This window comes from Thalassophryne amazonica, chromosome 11 (assembly GCF_902500255.1).
Source record: "Thalassophryne amazonica chromosome 11, fThaAma1.1, whole genome shotgun sequence".
Taxonomy (NCBI): domain Eukaryota; kingdom Metazoa; phylum Chordata; class Actinopteri; order Batrachoidiformes; family Batrachoididae; genus Thalassophryne; species Thalassophryne amazonica.
Genome location: NC_047113.1, coordinates 44,549,862 through 44,573,870, shown reverse-complemented (window position 1 = coordinate 44,573,870; position 24,009 = coordinate 44,549,862). Strand labels below are relative to the sequence as shown.

General features: G+C 41.1%; 1 protein-coding gene across 2 annotated transcripts in view; it reads right to left on the bottom strand.

Annotated features, from left to right (window-relative positions):
* Positions 1-3,045: 3,045 nt before the first annotated feature.
* Positions 3,046-24,009, bottom strand: part of fam193b (family with sequence similarity 193 member B) — a 58,307-nt gene continuing 37,343 nt past the window's right edge. For both annotated transcript variants that reach the window (XM_034181403.1, XM_034181402.1), the window contains 6 exons: positions 10,460-10,871; positions 10,159-10,342; positions 9,806-10,039; positions 5,105-6,155; positions 4,937-5,012; positions 3,046-4,840 (listed from right to left, as the gene is read on the bottom strand). In XM_034181403.1, the coding sequence (XP_034037294.1) occupies positions 4,744-4,840; positions 4,937-5,012; positions 5,105-6,155; positions 9,806-10,039; positions 10,159-10,342; positions 10,460-10,871 (2,054 nt within the window). In that variant the 3' untranslated portion in view covers positions 3,046-4,743. The remainder of the gene's footprint in view (positions 4,841-4,936; positions 5,013-5,104; positions 6,156-9,805; positions 10,040-10,158; positions 10,343-10,459; positions 10,872-24,009) is intronic.

Sequence of the window (24,009 nt, the reverse complement as noted above, 5' to 3'; positions counted from 1 at the left end):
TACTAGTTAAAGTTAATGGAATACTCAGCTCAATAGAGCTCTGACTCTTTGTCAGCCTGGCTACAGTGCTGAAAAGAAACCTGGGGTTGTTCTTATTTTCTTCAATTAGTGATGAGTAGAAAGATGTCCTAGCTTTACGGAGGGCTTTTTTATAGAGCAACAGACTTTTTCCAGGCTAAGTGAAGATCTTCTAAATTAGTGAGACGCCATTTCCTCTCCAACTTACGGGTTATCTGCTTTAAGCTACGAGTTTGTGAGTTATACCACGGAGTCAGGCACTTCTGATTTAAAGCTCTCTTTTTTAGAGGAGCTACAGCATCCAAAGTTGTCTTCAATGAGGATGTAAAACTATTGACGAGATACTCTATCTCACTTACAGAGTTTAGGTAGCTACTCTGCACTGTGTTGGTATATGGCATTAGAGAACATAAAGAAGGAATCATATCCTTAAACCTAGTTACAGCGCTTTCTAAAAGACTTCTAGTGTAATGAAACTTATTCCCCACTGCTGGGTAGTCCATCAGAGTAAATGTAAATGTTATTAAGAAATGATCAGACAGAAGGGAGTTTTCAGGGAATACTGTTAAGTCTTCTATTTCCATACCATAAGTCAGAACAAGATCTAAGATATGATTAAAGTGGTGGGTGGACTCATTTACTTTTTGAGCAAAGCCAATAGAGTCTAATAATAGATTAAATGCAGTGTTGAGGCTGTCATTCTCAGCATCTGTGTGGATGTTAAAATCGCCCACTATAATTATCTTATCTGAGCTAAGCACTAAGTCAGACAAAAGGTCTGAAAATTCACAGAGAAACTCACAGTAACGACCAGGTGGACGATAGATAATAACAAATAAAACTGGTTTTTGGGACTTCCAATTTGGATGGACAAGACTAAGAGTCAAGCTTTCAAATGAATTAAAGCTCTGTCTGGGTTTTTGATTAATTAATAAGCTGGAATGGAAGATTGCTGCTAATCCTCCGCCCCAGCCCGTGCTACGAGCATTCTGACAGTTAGTGTGACTCGGGGGTGTTGACTCATTTAAACTAACATATTCATCCTGCTGTAACCAGGTTTCTGTAAGGCAGAATAAATCAATATGTTGATCAATTATTATATCATTTACCAACAGGGACTTAAAAGAGAGAGACCTAATGTTTAATAGACCACATTTAACTGTTTTAGTCTGTGGTGCAGTTGAAGGTGCTATATTTTCTTTTTGAATTTTTATGCTTAAATAGATTTTTGCTGGTTATTGGTGGTCTGGGAGCAGGCACCGTCTCTACGGGGATGGGGTAATGAGGGGATGGCAGGGGGAGAGAAGCTGCAGAGAGGTGTGTAAGACTACAACTCTGCTTCCTGGTCCCAACCCTGGATAGTCACGGTTTGGAGGATTTAAGAAAATTGGCCAGATTTCTAGAAATGAGAGCTGCTCCATCCAAAATGGGATGGATGCCGTCTCTCCTAACAAGACCAGGTTTTCCCCAGAAGCTTTGCCAATTATCTATGAAGCCCACCTCATTTTTTGGACACCACTCAGACAGCCAGCAATTCAAGGAGAACATGCGGCTAAACATGTCACTCCCGGTCTGATTGGGGAGGGGCCCAGAGAAAACTACAGAGTCCGACATTGTTTTTGCAAAGTTACACACCGATTTAATGTTAATTTTAGTGACCTCCGATTGGCGTAACCGGGTGTCATTACTGCCGACGTGAATTACAATCTTACCAAATTTACGCTTAGCCTTAGCCAGCAGTTTCAAATTTCCTTCAATGTCGCCTGCTCTGGCCCCCGGAAGACCATTGACTATGGTTGCTGGTGTCGCTAACTTCACATTTCGCAAAACAGAGTCGCCAATAACCAGAGTTTGATCCTCGGCGGGTGTGTCGTCGAGTGGGGAAAAACGGTTAGAGATGTGAACGGGTTGGCGGTGTACACAGGGCTTCTGTTTAGGGCTACGCTTCCTCCTCACAGTCACCCAGTCAGCCTGCTTTCCCGGCTGCTCGGGATCTGCCAGGGGGTAACTAATGGCGGCTAAGCTACCTTGGTCCGCACCGACTACAGGGGCCTGGCTAGCTGTAGAATTTTCCACGGTGCGGAGCCGAGTCTGGACATTAGGACATCTGGACATTAGGAAATAAGTCGTTTCCCCAATAGAATTGCACAAACATGGAACACCCTGCCTGATCAGGTAGTGGAGTACAGACAGAAAGCTTCAAGTTATTCACAAAATAGACTGGCCAAACATTGGGAACAACTGGATTTCAAGCTTTAAAGCATAGGTGGGCAAATTGTGGAATACAAAGTCTAGAGACAAGCATCCAGTCATTAACCCAACTTACTTAGTACATAGAACTTTTTTCCTTTGTCCGTAACGTAGTGTTCATATTGACTAAACAAGCCATACCAAATGTGAAACCGGGAAATTTTTGTTACGCTGCAACGGGACTCTATACAAGCTACAAGACAGCATTGAGTTGTGTTATACTAGGGGGAATGAGTTCATGCATGGATCTTGTCAACTCACTGCATTTTCCCCAAAGCCTAGGAACAATACATTATGACAAAGCTCCCACCTTAACATTTATCTTCAAGATATAATTTCTATGTCTTAACATGCAGAGATCATCAGAAAGTCTGTCCATGACCAAGTAAAATACAACAGCTCCACATTTTCAACTTAAAAGTAACAAGTACACAATATATCGTGAAAACTACAGTTCCAAGTCATAAAATGTGGTATTACCACAAATGTTTGCACTATAGTTGCCCATCGTTTATAATAACATAGCCAAGCTGAAGATAGTTTTCTTGCTATTAATTACTTTCTCCACTGGATGTCACTAGTCTAAAATAAACTGTGAGGATTTCAGTCATCAGTTCAATTTCAGGTTTCCATCCCTACCTGTATGGAAAGCAGTAAAGTCCAAACCTTTAAAAGCGTCTCATCATGCAGATTCATTGTTGCAGACATATGAGTATGCTGCCCATAAAATATAATGCAATCATGTACTTAATAAGCAAGCAAACACCACACTTTATATTTTTGTCAAAACTGTATCGTTTTTAATCTTTCTGAACGAAAGATTTTTTTCTTTTTTCACAGTATCAAAAGTGAATTAAAAAAGAAACAAGCCAACACACACTTGGCCATTACTGGTATAGTATAAATCTACATTCGAAACATTAAGATAATCGCCTGTAATTGAATATACCTGGAAAGCATCAGAGGTGTTCTATGAAAACAAAATGTCAGCAAAGACTCAGGAAAGAAATCATCCATCAGCTAAAACATGAATACGAGAGGAAACCCCAAGGCTCTTGTCGCAAACGTATCGACTCTTCAGTGATATTCCTCATCTGAAGATGAACAAGAATGGGACTTCAGATAGTTGACTGAGGTGGCAAATGCCACCAAGGTCACAGTACTGGGAAAAGTAGCATGGTTTAATATATATGTAGAAAGAAAAAAAAAAAAAAAAACAAAATCACACAAAAATCTCCAGAAATGTATGTCAAAGTCTCAAAATAATTATTCAGTATGTACAAACATTAAAATAACTGCATTGAACATTGTGTGATGGTTCCAACGTTTAAAACGATGCTTGCACACCACAGTACCTTCAAGTGTGAAAACCTGTAATATAGGGGTTAAAAGTAGTGTTTGGTAGAGGACTGGACTTTCTTCTACTGCACAACAAATGGCAAAGCATTGATATATTTTGTAGAATACTACAACAGAGATTGTTCAAAGGTAAACACCAAAGAGGGACCGACACTGAAGCAACAGACACACTGAACTTTGCCTAATACATGCATAGGGACTCATCTGCATGGGTACTTCATTGAGTTCTATTTGCTAGGATGCATCATTTGAGGCAAGTTTTACACACAGCGAATCGACAGTTTGCTCACAAGGTTATAAAGTGTTGTTGAACAGAAGCTCGACAAACTAACATTTTTTTAAATAGATTTGAAGATTTCATACAAGTTAATCGTGTAGATTGGTCAGGTATTTGTGATTTCATCTTTCCATTATTCATTCTTTGATAAACTGCTGATCACAACTAAACAAATGGTGAGGAAATGTGCCAATTCAGAGATGACATCCAGCAAATGTAGTGCAGTCTTCTTGTGAGAAGAGTTTCAACTCAAGTGGGATTAAAAACCAAAGCAATTGTTATCCTCATCAGACCAGAATACCACAAACTCCTGGTAGGGAGAGGCTCCACAAAAATGTAAAAACTGTGTCTTTTGATCCTGATTGATAGACCACATAGTATAAGCTATGGAAACTGGTGTAGTGGGAGAAACCCCATTGAAATGCAGAATATAATGAAGCTTGACCAATGTCTTCAGAGCACCAAATTGAACTGTTTAGAATTCAGTTGTTCAACAATGTTAAAATTTCTCAGATTTGTGTTAAAAACATTTATTTAATGCAAGATAAAAGTTACATACATAAGCACATGGATGCAGTGGATTTAACATGTTTTTTCTTCCCATTTTGCATCTCACTGAGTGAACACTGAAGGAATAACAAAGGGCTGCACTGGCCTTGAGACTCATCCCTGGTTTGTTAGCCACAGTTATATTTCAGTCTTTTGAATGGGTGTGATTTTGAACCAGGGTCCCTTGGCTTTGTAGAAAGAAGAAATGGGGAATGAGAAAAGGCCTCGGGCCAAACAGGGCTCTGCTGAAAGAGTTTACGGTGTAAAGTTTTGTCTGGCACTCATCCACATTATTGAGCTGCACTGGAAGGGACCTTTTTGAGACTGAAGTTGGACCAATTCACAGCTACCTTCTGGCGGGTTTGCTTTGCAGAGTCGAGGCAGAACCTAAAACACAGACAAACAACATACGTAAAATCAAACACGTTATATTGACAATAAAAACGTAAGCTCCTGATAAACTGCTGACAGTACTGAGTTTACCTTTTGAAGTATTCCACTTCCCGATCAATCTCATCCATTTCTGTTGGATCCATGTCTTTAGGCAGAAATACGTCATCTATAAAATAATAGTAAAGATGAACATTTATATAAAATGGTGAAACAGTTAAGACCACCAAATCAAACTCTGTAATAAACACTATCCCATACCAAGAGCAGTACTGGATTTTTCACCCTTATTCTTCTTGTTCTTGTTTTTTCCCTTGGCTTGTTGCTGCTGCTGGCCATTTGCTGCAGTGATGGGGTGAGCTTTGCCCTCTGAATCCTGCTCAGATCGAGCGCCCCGCACTTCTGTGTCACCTTTGCACCTTTGCACATTGGGGAGACCACTGTTTGTTCCACTGGTTGAGTGTCTAAGGTCTGCCTTCTGCTCAGTTTTCTTAAGACCATTCCTCTGGTTGTCTGCAGAGTGCTGAAGTTGTTTATTTCCAGGCTTTGATGTGTTAGAATTCACATCCGCTGCACTGGTTTTGTGTGCATCATGGCCGGAGACAGCTTTGGTTGGTTTGTTAGCTGGTTCTGGTGGTGGCTGCTCCTGTCTTTGCTGCTGCTTTTTGCTCTTTTTTGACTTTGTTCCAGCACTACCAACTGCAGTGTTTTTGGGATCAGGGACGTCCTCCTTACATTTAGCTGTTGTTTGGCCTGGGATCTGTGATGAATTTTCAGGTCCAGTGGAAGTGCATCGTTCTGGAGAGCAAACCCTGATGAGTTTTGAGAGGCTGGGCGTAGTGTGTAGCCGCTGGATGTCTTTAGACCCAGTAGTGACTCCTAATGTGGTGGCAGTATTTGATGACGAGACAGGGGCTGTGTCCTCCCATCCATTAACCAGGTCCAGATGGCTCTTAAAGTTTCCCAGTGAAAGAGGGGCCAGATCGAGGTCTATCTGCTGCAGGTCAGTTGAACCGTTGAGGTGGGTCAGTAAATGGTTGGTCTCCAATGTGGCTGCCTTCTTTGGGAAGTCATTGACATCCAGATTGAGGTCATACATGCTGAATGAGGCCCGGATAGAGTCCTTAATGGTGTTCTTAATCTCTTCCAACCGACTGGTGAGAAAACTGTTGACACGTTCAAGCTCCAGCTGTGGCCAGTCCAGCAACCTGCTGTCCTCAGATTCATCAGGAAGAGGTTCATCAACCGTTTCAGATGAAATAGAGTGGGGGTCACCTCCTGCAGCACCCATACTCCCCTGCTGAGCTTTTTCCTAAAACAGATTTGGCACAAAAACACTGCAACAATCAGTTCATGCACACCAGGGCTGCAACTAATGATTGTTTTCATAATCAATTATTTTCTTGAATAAATCAATTAGTTGCTAGATCCATAAAATGTTAGAAAATGTTTAAAAAATGTCAATCACCAATTTCTAGTGCCAAGATGATGCCTTCAAATATCTCATTTTGTCCACAGCAGAGATATTCAGTTTGCTGGCACATAGGAGTAAAGAAACTAGTTACAGCTTGCTCCAGACTGCTGGTAAAAAATTGATTTATGTGCATATCAGATTTGAATTTGATTCATGTTGCAAGTCTGAACAGTCAAGTTACATCCACCCATTTTCTATGCACGCTTACTCAAACTAAGGTTCACGGGGGGGAGTGGTGCCTATCCCAGCAGTCATAGGGTGCGAGGCAGGGTACACCCTGGACAGGACACCAGTCTGTCACAGCGCCACATACTGACCCCTTGCAGTCATGTGACCTGGCCACTTTCCATCGCCATGTTGCCGGTCATGCACAGTGCTTCCTGGATTATTTACACAAGAAACAACATACTCACTGTGAAGTGTGGGACAAGCTTAGAGATAAACTCATCATGTATGAACCAAACAATGGAGTAAGCGAAAATACCAGGCAACTTTCTGGCACTGAGTTACAGCGGTACAAGGAGAAAATTGCCATTTTGGATGCTTGTGACCTATACAAAGCACCAGGCGTGTTGTTTTCTTTGTTGAATGTACCTGGAGTGACATTGCCAGCCTTGGAGTTCAGCAGCATCATGGTGTACCTCGTGGAGAATCCTACACCTTACAAAAAAATGAAAGGCCACAAGAACAGCTCCAAGTTCTGCAGAGCAGGCTGGGTGAGAATGACGGCAAGATGTGGAACCTTTGAGAAGCTGCATGTTATCACCGTACGTGTAAGTACACTCAGGCTCAGCATGCTAAGGACTTAATAAGTTGAGGATTGCAGACTTACATATTTATAAAGTATTTAGTGATAATTTCATCATTAACTTTATTGAGTTTTGTGTATGCTGCTTTGGGATTGTGGAGCAAAATTCAGCCAAGTCTCACTTTTTTTTTGTGGTCCTGTCGCGGCTTCTGTAACGAAATAGTAACATTTCCATGACGTGTGTTTTATTTTACTATTTCTAACCCTACCCTTAGTGATAATGTTCGTCATTACTGAATTTTGTGTATGCTGCTGTGGGATTGTGGTGCAAAACCCAGCACTGTGTGTCCACTGGAATTCTGCAAAAGCTCAAATTCTCCTTCTGTCCTTCTGTCAGTAAACTACACAACAAGTCTCTGGCATGGTGTAATAGAAGAAAAAAAATGGCAAAAAACAGAGGAAAGATGAGTTGAGATGGCTTGTTGACACAGTCAGGTGTATTGTGGCTGGCTAAACTTGAGCTTTGGCTAGACGTGGCACCCCCTGCACATGACCTGTGACATCACTTGCAAAGCTTCTATAGACAGACAAACATTCACACGCACCCTACACTCAATTTAAAGTTTCTAATTCACCTAATCTGTATGTTTTAGTGCTAACCACTAAGTCACCGTATTGCTCTCCAAAGTTACATGAAACCATTTTTTTTCCAAATCAGTTTCAAGCATCTTTCATAGGTGTTTTGAAATGCAGGAGTCCAGGACCAGGAAGCAAGCTAGTAACATCTCTGCAGACCCCTCACACCCTGGACACACACTGCTTGAAGTCCTCCTCTGCAGTCGACGTTACAGAGCTCTGTACGTCAACGAGACATAGGAACAGTTTCTTTCCACAAGCTATGACACTGATGAACATTTTAACCTGCCAAAAAACCACTAATTACCACTCACTAATTCATATACCTCATGTACAACTTCAATCTGTTTAATAATAATAATAATAATAATAATAACAACTTTATTGTCATTGTTGGTACGACGAAATAACATTTAGAGCAATCTGTTTCTCTATTTTTCCTTTGCACACATTTTGTTATTGCACATTTTATTTTATTTGCACATTTTTACTGTGAATAAGTGAAGTGCGCATCTCAGGCCGCGCGGTGCATTATGGGTAGGCTAAATTTTTCGACTACCAACCCACAAGCTATGGTGGCTGAAAGCAGCGAGGAGTGCTGTGATTTGGATCATTTCAACCGCTGGAAAGTTGATGATTTAAAGCGTCTTTGTAAGCTCCACGGATTGCCTGTTACAACCAGGACTATGTACGGCAGTGGACAGAAGCGGAAAGAAGAGCTGGCTGTGCTTGTGTGTGCTACATTGTTACAAAAACTACCGTTAGTGCCCATGATGTCAAATAAATAAATAAATGAATAAATTTCACTGCTGCCTCCATAAAAAAAAAGAGAAAGCAAAACGTACAGGGTGCGTTTAAAGGAAAATGCTGTCGGTTGAACTGTTCAACTCAATGAGTGAGTTTTTTTTTGGGGGGGGGGGGGGGCACGCACACATACATACAAAAGCCCAAACAAACCTACAAAAATCACATTAAAAAAAACAAAACAAAAATGGTCACATAAGATTCAGAGTGTGGAATAATAGTCATAGCAAAGACAAATGATCTTCAGCTGGTGTATGAGTATGTCTCAAGTGTCATTTGAAATGTGTTCCAGGCTTAATATTACACAGATGTATTTTGTCAGTCATGCTTCAGATGCATGGTATGAGTCAATCCAGTACCGCTCCGGTATGAAAAAGTGTCCTGAGAAATTAAAACCCTGATCAGATTGGGATTTGTAACCCAGCTCGAGCTAGATTCAATACAGATTGTTTTCCAGTCGGTAGCGTTCAGACCTCTTGCTCTCTCAAATCTTGATCATCCTACACATCCATCCCAACTCAATCCAGCTCAAGCTGAATTCAATCCATGCATACATGTATGCGGTGTTGCTGCCTGCTGGAGTGGCAACGACAACCTCGCTGTGTTTTATCTTTTCCAAGGAGAAATAATGGACAGCTTGATGGATTATTTAAGTGCAGAGAGTTGCCTGGCTTCAAACAGGTAAATGTGAATTTGTGTGATATTTTAGGAATTAATTTATAACCTCACATAATTTTAACTTTTTAAGCTCACTTCATCAACCTGTAGTCTGTTGCTGCAAATAACAAATTCTGCAGTAACGGTTTTCTGATGGTGATAGCAGAAGATGGGTGTGTGCATTTCTGTGTAGCAGTAACACACCACAGAGAAAGAAGGTTGTTTGTTTTACTGGAGAAGACACTGTGTGACGTTATGCTGCGTGACACTAGCCGGATACAGGCTGCGCGTGTGTTCAGACTGTGGTGAATTGTGCTGAAATCTAGACTCAGTATCCGAGTGGTGGGTTGAGCCAGAACAGAAAGCATACGATTAAATCCAATCTGCACTGTTCAGATTCAGAAAAAAACTATCCAGTTTGAGCAGGATTCAGCCTGAACAGAATAAAGAAATCATAAAGTATTCACAGAGAATTTGGAAGCTTTTTTTTTTATAAAAATGACTCAAAAATGAATTGATTATCACAGTACTTGTTGATTAGTTTAGTAGTAGATTATCTGATTAATCATGGCGGCTCTAATGCACAGGTGAGACTATTGAGACATTTGAAGTGGAAAAACTACACATTTAAGATAAATCATACCTTCTTCTTTTGTTTGTGTCGAGCACGTTTGGCAGCCTTAGCACTGTTGACAGGTTTGGGTTCTGAACTGTTTATGAAGTCCAGCAACTCATCGACGTCTCTGTTGTCAATAGCACCAGCCACGGTCAGTTCTGAGTCTTGCCGCTGAGGCAGCTCCTCTTTACGCCGGGTGAGCCGTGAGCGCAGCTTTTCACGGATCTCTGCATAATTACGGCTTGTTGGTGCAGCTGGTGGCTGTAACAAAAATGTATAAAATACTGTTATCCTTTGAAACTACAAAGTTATAAACATTTAAGAGGAAAACATTTCTACTTCTCAAAAAAAAAGTACAGCACTAAAACGTTTTTAAGTACCGCATTGTGTCCAAAGAACTCGCAGTAGCAGCAGTCACAGTACTTCCCATCCTTCTGGTTAGTGGAAGATGAAGCGCAAGAGCTCCTCTCAGAGCTGCTGTCTTCATCCTCCCCCTCCTCCAGCTCAGACGAAGGGTGGCATAACGTGCCATTTGTCATTTTGTACCCCTTACATGCCTGGTCTCTACAAAATACAAAAAGAAGGAATGGTGACTTATCAAGGGAAATATATATTCCTGAAGGCACGTTCATTGGTGCTGAAAGCACAAACAAGAAAATAACTCAAGATATTGACACCAACCTGCAGGCCCCAGATGTCAGATGACCTGCACTGGAGATAGCCCCTGTTCCCCCACTATGTCCATTACAAGGATGGTTACAGCTCATGGCAGATGTGCCCAGTTTGTTGTGTTGCGTGTTTACAGCAGGAATGTGGGAGTTCTTGCATGGGCTGGGCTTATGGACAGATGTTGGGCTGTCTGGACTAGGAGAATTGATTTTGGCGGTAGAGTTGTGGAGGTTTGGTACCAGTGGAGAGAAAAGACCATGTGCTGCTACACCAGTGCCAGAGGAGGAGGTAACATGGCCATGCTGCCCAGAGCTTGGCTTTGGGGGCAGGAGGGAGGAATGTTGGGAAGACAGGCCGGTGGGACTGTTGGGGGGTACCGACAGGTCTGTGTGTGGATGGTGGTCGCTGGGATGAAAGGCTTCACCTAAACAAAAATGATGTAAATAAAAATTACTTACTAATCACATATAGGTTTTTTTGTTAAAAAAAAGGAGAAAAACACACAGAACCCCCAGCCCAGATAGAAAAACAAAAGAAATAAAAAGTGCACACATCAATGCCCAAAAACACAGAAAAAGGAAAACAGGATGCATCATCAGAATCGCTGCATATAACATAAGGTGCCATTTACACGGTGTTCCACACGAAAGTCACTGGGTGATCACATCGATCCCTGGTGGAAGAGGAAAGGGTCCCAAACGGCAGCAAACCGCGTGAAGGAATCCATTCTGGAAAATCTCAGGTTCTCCATCTGTATGACATATATCATGTTCACAATCCACCTTTTAAAAGATGGAGGAGTTGGCCATTTCCACTCGCGGAGGACAAGCCATTTAGCGACTATCATGCCTAGCCTGGGAGACAACTGTGTACTTTTTGGAAGTACCCATAGAGGCCTTGGAGCAGCCAAGAATAGCCAATTCAGCATCAGGGGAAATGGAACACGTACAACCCCTGGCAAAAATTATGGAATCATCGGCCTCGGAGGATGTTCATTCAGTTGTTTAATTTTGTAGAAAAAAAGCAGATCACAGACATGACACAAAACTAAAGTCATTTCAAATGGCAACTTTCTGGCTTTAAGAAACACTATAAGAAATCAAGAAAAAAAGATTGTGGCAGTCAGTAACGGTTACTTTTTTAGACCAAGCAGAGGAAAAAAATATGGAATCACTCAATTCTGAGGAAAAAATTATGGAATCACCCTGTAAATTTTCATCCCCAAAACTAACACCTGCATCATATCAGATCTGCTCGTTAGTCTGCATCTAAAAAGGAGTGAACACACCTTGGAGAGCTGTTGCACCAAGTGGACTGACATGAATCATGGCTCCAACACGAGAGATGTCAATTGAAACAAAGGAGAGGATTATCAAACTCTTAAAAGAGAGTAAATCATCACGCAATGTTGCAAAAGATGTTGGTTGTTCACAGTCAGCTGTGTCTAAACTCGGGACCAAATACAAACAACATGGGAAGGTTGTTAAAGGCAAACATACTGGTAGACCAAGGAAGACATCAAAGCGTCAAGACAGAAAACTTAAAGCAATATGTCTCAAAAATCGAAAAATGTACAACAAAACAAATGAGGAACGAATGGGAGGAAACTGGAGTCAACGTCTGTGACCGAACTGTAAGAAACCGCCTAAAGGAAATGGGATTTACATACAGAAAAGCTAAACGAAAGGCATCATTAACACCTAAACAGAAAAAAACAAGGTTACAATGGGCTAAGGAAAAGCAATTGTGGACTGTGGATGACTGGATGAAAGTGATATTCAGTGATGAATCTCGAATCTGCATTGGGCAAGGTGATGATGCTGGAACTTTTGTTTGGTGCCTTTCCAACGAGATTTATAAAGATGACTGCCTGAAGAGAACATGTAAATTTCCACAGTCATTGATGATATGGGGCTGCATGTCAGGTAAAGGCACTGGGGAGATGGCTGTCATTACATCATCAATAAATGCACAAGTTTATGTTGATATTTTGGACAATTGAAAGGATGTTTGGGGATGATGAAATCATTTTTCAAGATAATGCATCTTGCCATAGAGCAAAAACTGCAAAAACATTCCTTGCAAAAAGACACATAGGGTCAATGTCATGGCATAGGGTCAATGTCAATGAGCAGATCTGATTTGATGCAGGTGTTAATTTGGTGGATGAAAATTTAAAGGGTGATTCCATACTTTTTTCCTCAGAATTGAGTGATTCCATATTTTTTTCCTCTGCTTGGTCTAAAAAAGTAACCGTTACTGACTGCCACAATCTTTTTTTCTTGATTTCTTATAGTGTTTCTTAAAGCCAGAAAGTTGCCATTTGAAATGACTTTAGTTTTGTGTCATGTCTGTGATCTGCTTTTTTTCTACAAAATTAAACAACTGAATGAACATCCTCCGAGGCCGATGATTCCATAATTTTTGCCAGGGGTTGTATACACGTATGGAACACTTCTCTTTTTCACATATCTAGAGTAACCCTGACTTTCTGACACAATTAGTGATGTCTTAACAATAATAATAATGCTTTTTATTTATTTTATAGCATCTTATGAGCAATGCAACCACTAGAAAATGCTTTACAACAAAAAAAGTCAGAAAAATAATGTAGATTCATGTTGGCCTGACAAATGTCTAATAATGCAGTACAAAATCATGCTCATTTCAACTACACAATGTATCAACTGTTTCAGCAGAATGGTTCTTACTTTCTAAATAAATATGATGATGATGATCTGTGTCTCTAGTGTTGAAAATCAAATAATCCACACAGTACTGACTTACTTGGCAGTTATTTATTTAGTTAATGTGTTCTGAAATCTCCTCCACGTCAAAAGGAGTCAGTTGAGGTGGCTCGGGCATCTTTTCCAGATGCCCCCTGGACGCCTCGCTGGAGAGGTGTTCCCCGGGGCACATCCCATTAGGAGGAGGCCCCAGGGAAGACCCAGGACACGCTGGAGGGACTACATCTCTTGGATGGCTTGGGAACGCCTTGGGGTTCCCCCGGAGGAGCTGGGGGAGGTGTGTGTGGATCGGGAGGTCTGGGCAGCTTTGCATGAGCTGCTGCCCCCGCGACCCGACTCCGGATAAACGGAAGAAAATGGATGGATGGATGGATGTTCTGAAATCTGCACTTGTCTCTTTGTAAATTAGACAGAACCAACCATAATCTAAGTTCTAGTGTGATATTCCAGCTGATTGTTCTCCCTGAATTGCTGGCTGTCTGAGTGGTGTCCAAAAAATGAGGTGGGCTTCATAGATAATTGGCAAAGCTTCTGGGGAAAACCTGGTCTTGTTAGGAGAGACGGCATCCATCCCACTTTGGATGGAGCAGCTCTCATTTCTAGAAATCTGGCCAATTTTCTTAAATCCTCCAAACCGTGACTATCCAGGGTTGGGACCAGGAAGCAGAGTTGTAGTCTTACACACCTCTCTGCAGCTTCTCTCCCCCTGCCATCCCCTCATTACCCCATCCCCGTAGAGACGGTGCCTGCTCCCAGACCACCAATAACCAGCAAAAAACTATTTAAGCATAAAAATTCAAAAAGAAAAAATAATATAGCACCTTCAACTGCACCACAGACTAAAACAGTTAAATGTGGTCTATTAAACATTAGGTCTCTCTCTTCTAAGTCCCTGTTAGTAAATGATATAATAATTGATCAACATATTGATTTATTCTGCCTTACAGAAACCTGGTTACAGCAGGATGAATATGTTAGTTTAAATGAGTCAACACCCCCGAGTCACACTAACTGCTAGAATGCTCGTAGCACGGGCCGAGGTGGAGGATTAGCAGCAATCTTCCATTCCAGCTTATTAATTAATCAAAAACCCAGACAGAGCTTTAATTCATTTGAAAGCTTGACTCTTAGTCTTGTCCATCCAAATTGGAAGTCCCAAAAACCAGTTTTATTTGTTATTATCTATCGTCCACCTGGTCGTTACTGTGAGTTTCTCTGTGAATTTTCAGACCTTTTGTCTGACTTAGTGCTTAGCTCAGATAATTATAGTGGGTGATTTTAACATCCACACAGATGCTGAGAATGACAGCCTCAACACTGCATTTAATCTATTATTAGACTCAATTGGCTTTGCTCAAAATATAAATGAGTCCACCCACCACTTTAATCATATCTTAGATCTTGTTCTGACTTATGGTATGGAAATTGAAGACTTAACAGTATTCCCTGAAAACTCCCTTCTGTCTGATCATTTCTTAATAACATTTACATTTACTCTGATGGACTACCCAGCAGTGGGGAATAAGTTTCATTACACTAGAGGTTTTTCAGAAAGCGCTGTAACTAGGTTTAAGGATATGATTCCTTCTTTATGTTCTCTAATGCCATATACCAACACAGTGCAGAGTAGCTACCTAAACTCTGTAAGTGAGATAGAGTATCTCGTCAATAGTTTTACATCCTCATTGAAGACAACTTTGGATGCTGTAGCTCCTCTGAAAAAGAGAGCTTTAAATCAGAAGTGCCTGACTCCGTGGTATAACTCACAAACTCGCAGCTTAAAGCAGATAACCCGTAAGTTGGAGAGGAAATGGCGTCTCACTAATTTAGAAGATCTTCACTTAGCCTGGAAAAAGAGTCTGTTGCTCTATAAAAAAGCCCTTCGTAAAGCTAGGACATCTTACTACTCATCACTAATTGAAGAAAATAAGAACAACCCCAGGTTTCTTTTCAGCACTGTAGCCAGGCTGACAAAGAGTCAGAGCTCTATTGAGCTGAGTATTCCTTTAACTTTAACTAGTAATGACTTCATGACTTTCTTTGCTAATAAAATTTTAACTATTAGAGAAAAAATTACTCATAACCATCCCAAAGACGTATCGTTATCTTTGGCTGCTTTCAGTGATGCCGGTATTTGGTTAGACTCTTTCTCTCCGATTGTTCTGAGTTATTTTCATTAGTTACTTCCTCCAAACCATCAACATGTCTATTAGACCCCATTCCTACCAGGCTGCTCAAGGAAGCCCTACCATTATTTAATGCTTCGATCTTAAATATGATCAATCTATCTTTATTAGTTGGCTATGTACCACAGGCTTTTAAGGTGGCAGTAATTAAACCATTACTTAAAAAGCCATCACTTGACCCAGCTATCTTAGCTAATTATAGGCCAATCTCCAACCTTCCTTTTCTCTCAAAAATTCTTGAAAGGGTAGTTGTAAAACAGCTAACTGATCATCTGCAGAGGAATGGTCTATTTTAAGAGTTTCAGTCAATCAATCAATCAATCAACATTTATTTATAAAGCTCTTTACAGCACCGACTGGTGTCCAAAGTGCTTAACATTAAAAACACAAATTTACAAAATAAAACACATATAAAATAAAATTTTAAAACAACACATAAAAAAAGAACATAAAAATAACAGAACATGTCACCTCCCCACTAAGTGTTAAAAGCCAGTTTAAATAAATAAGTCTTTAACTTAGATTTAAAAAGTGCTAGGTCAGGAATAGTACGTAACTCAAGAGGTAGCTCATTCCACAGTCTGGGGCCAGCTACCGTGAAAGCATGATCACCCCAGCGTTTATATCTTGACCTTGGAACATCTAAGTAAAGCTGGCCAGACGCCCTTAACGTCCTACTGTAGGTGCGCAAAGTTAAAATTTCAGACAAGTAGGGAGGTGCAAGGCCATAAATAGCTTTAAAAACAAACATTAAAATTTTAAAATCAATTCTAAAACGAACTGGAAGCCAGTGGAGTGAGTATAGGATGGGCGCAATATGCTCACGTCTAGAAGTGTTTGTCAAAAGACGAGCAGCAGCATTCTGCACCAACTGGAGACGCACAAGAGACGACTGATTAATGCCCGCATAAAGTGCATTACAATAATCAAGTCTGGAGCTGATGAAAGCATGAATGGCCGTCTCAAGATCACGTCTACTGAGAAAGTGCTTTATTTTAGCCAAGAGGCGAAGTTGGAAAAAACTAGCTTTGACAACAGAATTTATCTGTTGATCAAACCTCAAACAGCTGTCAAATATCACTCCCAAATTCTTGACAGCTGGTTTTACATAGTTAGCCAAAGCACCAAAATTTGGTGTTACCACATTTGGTATGCCAGTGCGCTCAAACACCATGATCTCAGTTTTACCATCATTCAGGTAAAGGAAGTTTCGGGACAGCCACTGCTTTACATCACGAATACAATTAAATAATGATGACAAAGCATCACTCCCATTAGTCCTCACAGGCAGATAGATTTGCAGATCATCTGCATAACAATGAAAGGACAAATTGTGCTGGGTTATAACTGACCCCAATGGCAGAATGTACAAAGAAAATAGAATCGGCCCAAGGACAGATCCATGCGGCACTCCACAGCACAGAGGAGAAGTTGATGAGGAAAGGTCCCCAATCATGACAGAAAAGCTCCTTTCAGCCAAATATGATCTAAACCAATCAATCAATCAATCAATTTTTTTTTATATATAGCGCCAAATCACAACAAACAGTTGCCCCAAGGCGCTTTATATTGTAAGGCAAGGCCATACAATAATTATGTAAAACCCCAACGGTCAAAACGACCCCCTGTGAGCAAGCACTTGGCTACAGTGGGAAGGAAAAACTCCCTTTTAACAGGAAGAAACCTCCAGCCGAACCAGGCTCAGGGAGGGGCAGTCTTCTGCTGGGACTGGTTGGGGCTGAGGGAGAGAACCAGGAAAAAGACATGCTATGGAGGGGAGCAGAGATCGATCACTAATGATTAAATGCAGAGTGGTGCATACAGAGCAAAAAGAGAAAGAAACAGTGCATCATGGGAACCCCCCAGCAGTCTACGTCTATAGCAGCATAACTAAGGGATGGTTCAGGGTCACCTGATCCAGCCCTAACTATAAGCTTTAGCAAAAAGGAAAGTTTTAAGCCTAATCTTAAAAGTAGAGAGGGTGTCTGTCTCCCTGATCTGAATTGGGAGCTGGTTCCACAGGAGGGGAGCCTGAAAGCTGAAGGCTCTGCCTCCCATTCTACTCTTACAAACCCTAGGAACTACAAGTAAGCATGCAGTCTGAGAGCGAAGCGCTCTATTGGGGTGATATGGTACTACGAGGTCCCTAAGATAAGATGGGACCTGATTATTCAAAACCTTATAAGTAAGAAGAAGAATTTTAAATTCTATTCTAGAATTAACAGGAAGCCAATGAAGAGAGGCCAATATGGGTGAGATATGCTCTCTCCTTCTAGTCCCCGTCAGTACTCTAGCTGCAGCATTTTGAATTAACTGAAGGCTTTTTAGGGAACTTTTAGGACAACCTGATAATAATGAATTACAATAGTCCAGCCATGAGGAAATAAATGCATGAATTAGTTTTTCAGCATCACTCTGAGACAAGACCTTTCTGATTTTAGAGATATTGCGTAAATGCAAAAAAGCAGTCCTACATATTTGTTTAATATGCGCTTTGAATGACATATCCTGATCAAAAATGACTCCAAGATTTCTCACAGTATTACTAGAGGTCAGGGTAATGCCATCCAGAGTAAGGATCTGGTTAGACACCATGTTTCTAAGATTTGTGGGGCCAAGTACAATAACTTCAGTTTTATCTGAGTTTAAAAGCAGGAAATTAGAGGTCATCCATGTCTTTATGTCTGTAAGACAATCCTGCAGTTTAGCTAATTGGTGTGTGTCCTCTGGCTTCATGGATAGATAAAGCTGGGTATCATCTGCGTAAATGAAAATTTAAGCAATACCGTCTAATAATACTGCCTAAGGGAAGCATATATAAAGTGAATAAAATTGGTCCTAGCACAGAACCTTGTGGAACTCCATAATTAACTTTAGTCTGTGAAGAAGATTCCCCATTTACATGAACAAATTGTAATCTATTAGACAAATATGATTCAAACCACCACAGCGCAGTGCCTTTAATACCTATGGCATGCTCTAATCTCTGTAATAAAATTTTATGGTCAACAGTATCAAAAGCAGCACTGAGGTCTAACAGAACAAGCACAGAGATGAGTCCACTGTCCGAGGCCATAAGAAGATCATTTGTAACCTTCACTAATGCTGTTTCTGTACTATGATGAATTCTAAAACCTGACTGAAACTCTTCAAATAGACCATTCCGCTGCAGATGATCAGTTAGCTGTTTTACAACTACCCTTTCAAGAATTTTTGAGAGAAAAGGAAGGTTGGAGATTGGCCTATAATTAGCTAAGATAGCTGGGTCAAGTGATGGCTTTTTAAGTAATGGTTTAATTACTGCCACCTTAAAAGCCTGTGGTACATAGCCAACTAACAAAGATAGATTGATCATATTTAAGATCGAAGCATTAAATAATGGTAGGGCTTCCTTGAGCAGCCTGGTAGGAATGGGGTCTAATAAACATGTTGATGGTTTGGATGAAGTAACTAATGAAAATAACTCAGACAGAACAATCGGAGAGAAAGAGTCTAACCAAATACCGGCATCACTGAAAGCAGTCAAAGATAACGATACGTCTTTGGGATGGTTATGAGTAATTTTTTCTCTAATAGTTAAAATTTTGTTAGCAAAGAAAGTCATGAAGTCATTACTAGTTAAAGTTAATGGAATACTCAGCTCAATAGAGCTCTGACTCTTTGTCAGCCTGGCTACAGTGCTGAAAAGAAACCTGGGGTTGTTCTTATTTTCTTCAATTAGTGATGAGTAGAAAGATGTTCTAGCTTTACGGAGGGCTTTTTTATAGAGCAACAGACTCTTTTTCCAGGCTAAGTGAAGATCTTCTAAATTAGTGAGACGCCATTTCCTCTCCAACTTACGGGTTATCTGCTTTAAGCTACGAGTTTGTGAGTTATACCATGGAGTCAGACACTTCTGATTTAAAGCTCTCTTTTTCAGAGGAGCTACAGCATCCAAAGTTGTCTTCAATGAGGATGTAAAACTATTGACGAGATACTCTATCTCCCTTACAGAGTTTAGGTAGCTACTCTGCACTGTGTTGTCATATGGCATTAGAGAACATGAAGGAATCATATCCTTAAACCTAGTTACAGCGCTTTCTGAAAGACTTCTAGTGTAATGAAACTTATTCCCTACTGCTGGGTAGTCCATCAGAGTAAATGTAAATGTTATTAAGAAATGATCAGACAGAAGGGAGTTTTCAGGGAATACTGTTAAGTGTTCTATTTCCATACCATAAGTCAGAACAAGATCTAAGATATGATTAAAGTGGTGGGTGGACTCATTTACTTTTTGAGCAAAGCCAATAGAGTCTAATAATAGATTAAATGCAGTGTTGAGGCTGTCATTCTCAGCATCTGTGTGGATGTTAAAATCGCCCACTATAATTATCTTATCTGAGCTAAGCACTAAGTCAGACAAAAGGTCTGAAAATTCACAGAGAAACTCACAGTAACGACCAGGTGGACGATAGATAATAACAAATAAAACTGGTTTTTGGGACTTCCAATTTGGATGGACAAGACTAAGAGACAAGCTTTCAAATGAATTAAAGCTCTGTCTGGGTTTTTGATTAATTAATAAGCTGGAATGGAAGATTGCTGCTAATCCTCCGCCCCGGCCCGTGCTACGAGCATTCTGACAGTTAGTGTGACTCGGGGGTGTTGACTCATTTAAACTAACATATTCATCCTGCTGTAACCAGGTTTCTGTTAGGCAGAATAAATCAATATGTTGATCAATTATTATATCATTTACCAACAGGGACTTAGAAGAGAGAGACCTAATGTTTAATAGACCACATTTAACTGTTTTAGTCTGTGGTGCAGTTGAAGGTGCTATATTATTTTTTCTTTTTGAATTTTTATGCTTAAATAGATTTTTGCTGGTTATTGGTAGTCTGGGAGCAGGCACCGTCTCTACGGGGATGGGGTAATGAGGGGATGGCAGGGGGAGAGAAGCTGCAGAGAGGTGTGTAAGACTACAACTCTGCTTCCTGGTCCCAACCCTGGATAGTCACGGTTTGGAGGATTTAAGAAAATTGGCCAGATTTCTAGAAATGAGAGCTGCTCCATCCAAAGTGGGATGGATGCCGTCTCTCCTAACAAGACCAGGTTTTCCCCAGAAGCTTTGCCAATTATCTATGAAGCCCACCTCATTTTTTGGACACCACTCAGACAGCCAGCAATTCAAGGAGAACATGCGGATAAACATGTCACTCCCGGTCCGACTGGGGAGGGGCCCAGAGAAAACTACAGAGTCCGACATTGTTTTTGCAAAGTTACACACCGATTTAATGTTAATTTTAGTGACCTCCGATTGGCGTAACCGGGTGTCATTACTGCCGACGTGAATTACAATCGTACCAAATTTACGCTTAGCCTTAGCCAGCAGTTTCAAATTTCCTTCAATGTCGCCTGCTCTGGCCCCCGGAAGACAATTGACTATGGTTGCTGGTGTCGCCAACTTCACATTTCTCAAAACAGAGTCGCCAATAACCAGAGTTTGATCTTCGGCGGGTGTGTCGTCGAGTGGGGAAAAACGGTTAGAGATGTGAACGGGTTGGCGGTGTACATGGGGCTTCTGTTTAGGGCTACGCTTCCTCCTCACAGTCACCCAGTCGGCCTGCTTACCCGGCTGCTCGGGATCTGCCAGGGGGGAACTAACGGCGGCTAAGCTACCTTGGTCCGCACCGACTACAGGGGCCTGGCTAACTGTAGAATTTTCCACGGTGCGGAGCCGAGCCTCCAATTCGCCCAGCCTGGCCTCCAAAGCTACGAATAAGCTACACTTATTACAAGTACCGTTACTGCTAAAGGAGGCCGAGGAATAACTAAACATTTCACACCCAGAGCAGAAAAGTGCGGGACAGACAGGAGAAGCTGCCATGCTAAATCGGCTAAGAGCTAGTAGCTACGCTAAGCTAGCGGATTCCTAAAAACACGCAAAGTGAATAATGTGTAAATAATTTAGAGGTGATTCAGCAGGAGTGCTTTAGTTAAGGCACGTAAAGATTACACTGGGAAACAAATCGTAATCTAGATAACTAGATCAATCTAACTGCGCAGATTAAACAGCTAACAGATACAGAAAAACACCGCTGTGCTCCGGAACAGGAAGTGATACAATACCACAGTGAGAGCCAACCACCAGTAGAGGCAAGCCAAACCACTCAAGTGCAGTACCATGAATGCCAATAAAATGTTCCAACCGGGAAACAAGTACTGTGTGATCCACAGTATCAAAGGCTGCTGTGAGGTCCAACAGAACCAGCACAGCAGGATTCCCTATGAACTTTTAAAAGTGCTGACTCAGTGCTGTGTCGCGATCTAAACCCAGACTGGAATTTTTCAAGGATGAGATTGTCTTCTAAAAATGATTGTAACTGTAAAAAGACAACCTTTTCTAAAACCTTAGATAGAAATGGCAGATGAGAGACAGGTCTAAAACTGGATAAAACTGATGAGTCCAGGTGAGGTTTTTTAAGAAGAGGTCGAACCACAGCATGTTTAAAAGCAGCTGGAACAGACCCTGATCTAAGACAAGCATTGATAAAAGTTAGGAGACCCGCCCCAACAGTATTAAAAACCTCCTTCAGCACCTTAGCTGGAACAACATCAAAAGGACAACTTGTAGATTTTATGTGTTTTACAACATCAGCGAGAGATGCAAAAGAAATGGGCTCAAACTGTTCGAGCACAGTAGAATGTGCATGAGGAGCAGACAACTCAACATTACAGCTCTGATCAGCGTTCTGTCTGACTGATGAAACCTTATCAATAAAAAACTGAAGAAACTCCTCACAGGTTGTGGTTGTAGCGTCCAACAAAACAGAGGTGTGTGGATTTACAACTGAGTTTATAGTCTGAAATAACACACTGGGACGATGACAACTGCTCGAAATAATATGAGACAGATATTGTGCTTTTGCCTCCTTCACAGCCTTCTGATAGTCAGTTAGACTGTCCCTCAGAAAACCCAGAGACACCTGTAGTTTGTCCTTTTTCCATTTTCTCTCCGCCCGTCTGCAGCGTTGCCTGAGGGCACGGGTCGTGGCATTTAACCAGGGGTCGGATTTTGATTTCCTGGATTTGCAGCGCATCGGTGCAACAGAGTCCAAAATGACTGTGCATGTAGAGTGGAAAGAAGAGAGGATGTTATCTGGGAGTAATGGAGAAACCAGTCCATTCATGGCATAAAACTGAGAGTCCATGAAGGCAGCAGCAAAGTCCCCCGCTGTCGAGGAGGTGACCAAACGGCGGCGAGAGACAGGAACAAGTGGCTTACTAGCAGATGGAGGAGCAATAAATTCAAAAATAACAGGAAAGTGATCTGAAATAGCAATGTCTGATATGTCCTTAAGTCAGGTTTTAGAATTCATCATAGTACAGAAACAGCATTAGTGAAGGTTACAAATGATCTTCTTATGGCCTCAGACAATGGACTCATCTCTGTGCTTGTTCTGTTAGACCTCAGTGCTGCTTTTGATACTGTTGATCATAAAATTTTATTACAGAGATTAGAGCATGCCATAGGTATTAAAGGCACTGCGCTGCGGTGGTTTGAATCATATTTATCTAATAGATTACAATTTGTTCATGTAAATGGGGAATCTTCTTCACAGACTAAGGTTAATTATGGAGTTCCACAAGGTTCTGTGCTAGGACCAATTTTATTCACTTTATACATGCTTCCCTTAGGAAGTATTATTAGACGGCATTGCTTAAATTTTCATTGTTACGCAAATGATACCCAGCTTTATCTATCCATGAAGCCAGAGGACACACACCAATTAGCTAAACTGCAGGATTGTCTTACAGACATAAAGACATGGATGACCTCTAATTTCCTGCTTTTAAACTCAGATAAAACTGAAGTTATTGTACTTGGCCCCACAAATCTTAGAAACATGGTGTCTAACCAGATCCTTACTCTGGATGGCATTACCCTGACCTCTAGTAATACTGTGAGAAATCTTTGTCATTTTTGATCAGGATATGTCATTCAATGCGCATATTAAACAAATATGTAGGACTGCTTTTTTGCATTTGCGCAATATCTCTAAAATTAGAAAGGTCTTGTCTCAGAGTGATGCTGAAAAACTAATTCATGCATTTATTTCCTCTAGGCTGGACTACTGTAATTCATTATTATCAGGTTGTCCTAAAAGTTCCCTGAAAAGCCTTCAGTTAATTCAAAATGCTGCAGCTAGAGTACTGATGGGGACTAGAAGGAGAGAGCATATTTCACCCATATTGGCCTGTCTTCATTGGCTTCCTGTTAATTCTAGAATAGAATTTAAAATTCTTCTTACTTATAAGGTTTTGAATAATCAGGTCCCATCTTATCTTGGGTACCCCATCAATATACCATATCACCCCAATAGAGCGCTTCGTTCTCAGACTGCAGGCTTACTTGTAGTTCCTAGGGTTTTTAAGAGTAGAATGGGAGGCAGAGCCCTCAGCTTTCAGGCTCCTCTCCTGTGGAACCAGCTCCCAATTCGGATCAGGGAGACAGACACCCTCTCTACTTTTAAGATTAGGCTTAAAATTTTCCTTTTTGCTAAAGCTTATAGTTAGGGCTGGATCAGGTGACCCTGAACCATCCCTTAGTTATGCTGCTATAGACTTAGACTGCTGGGGGGTTCCC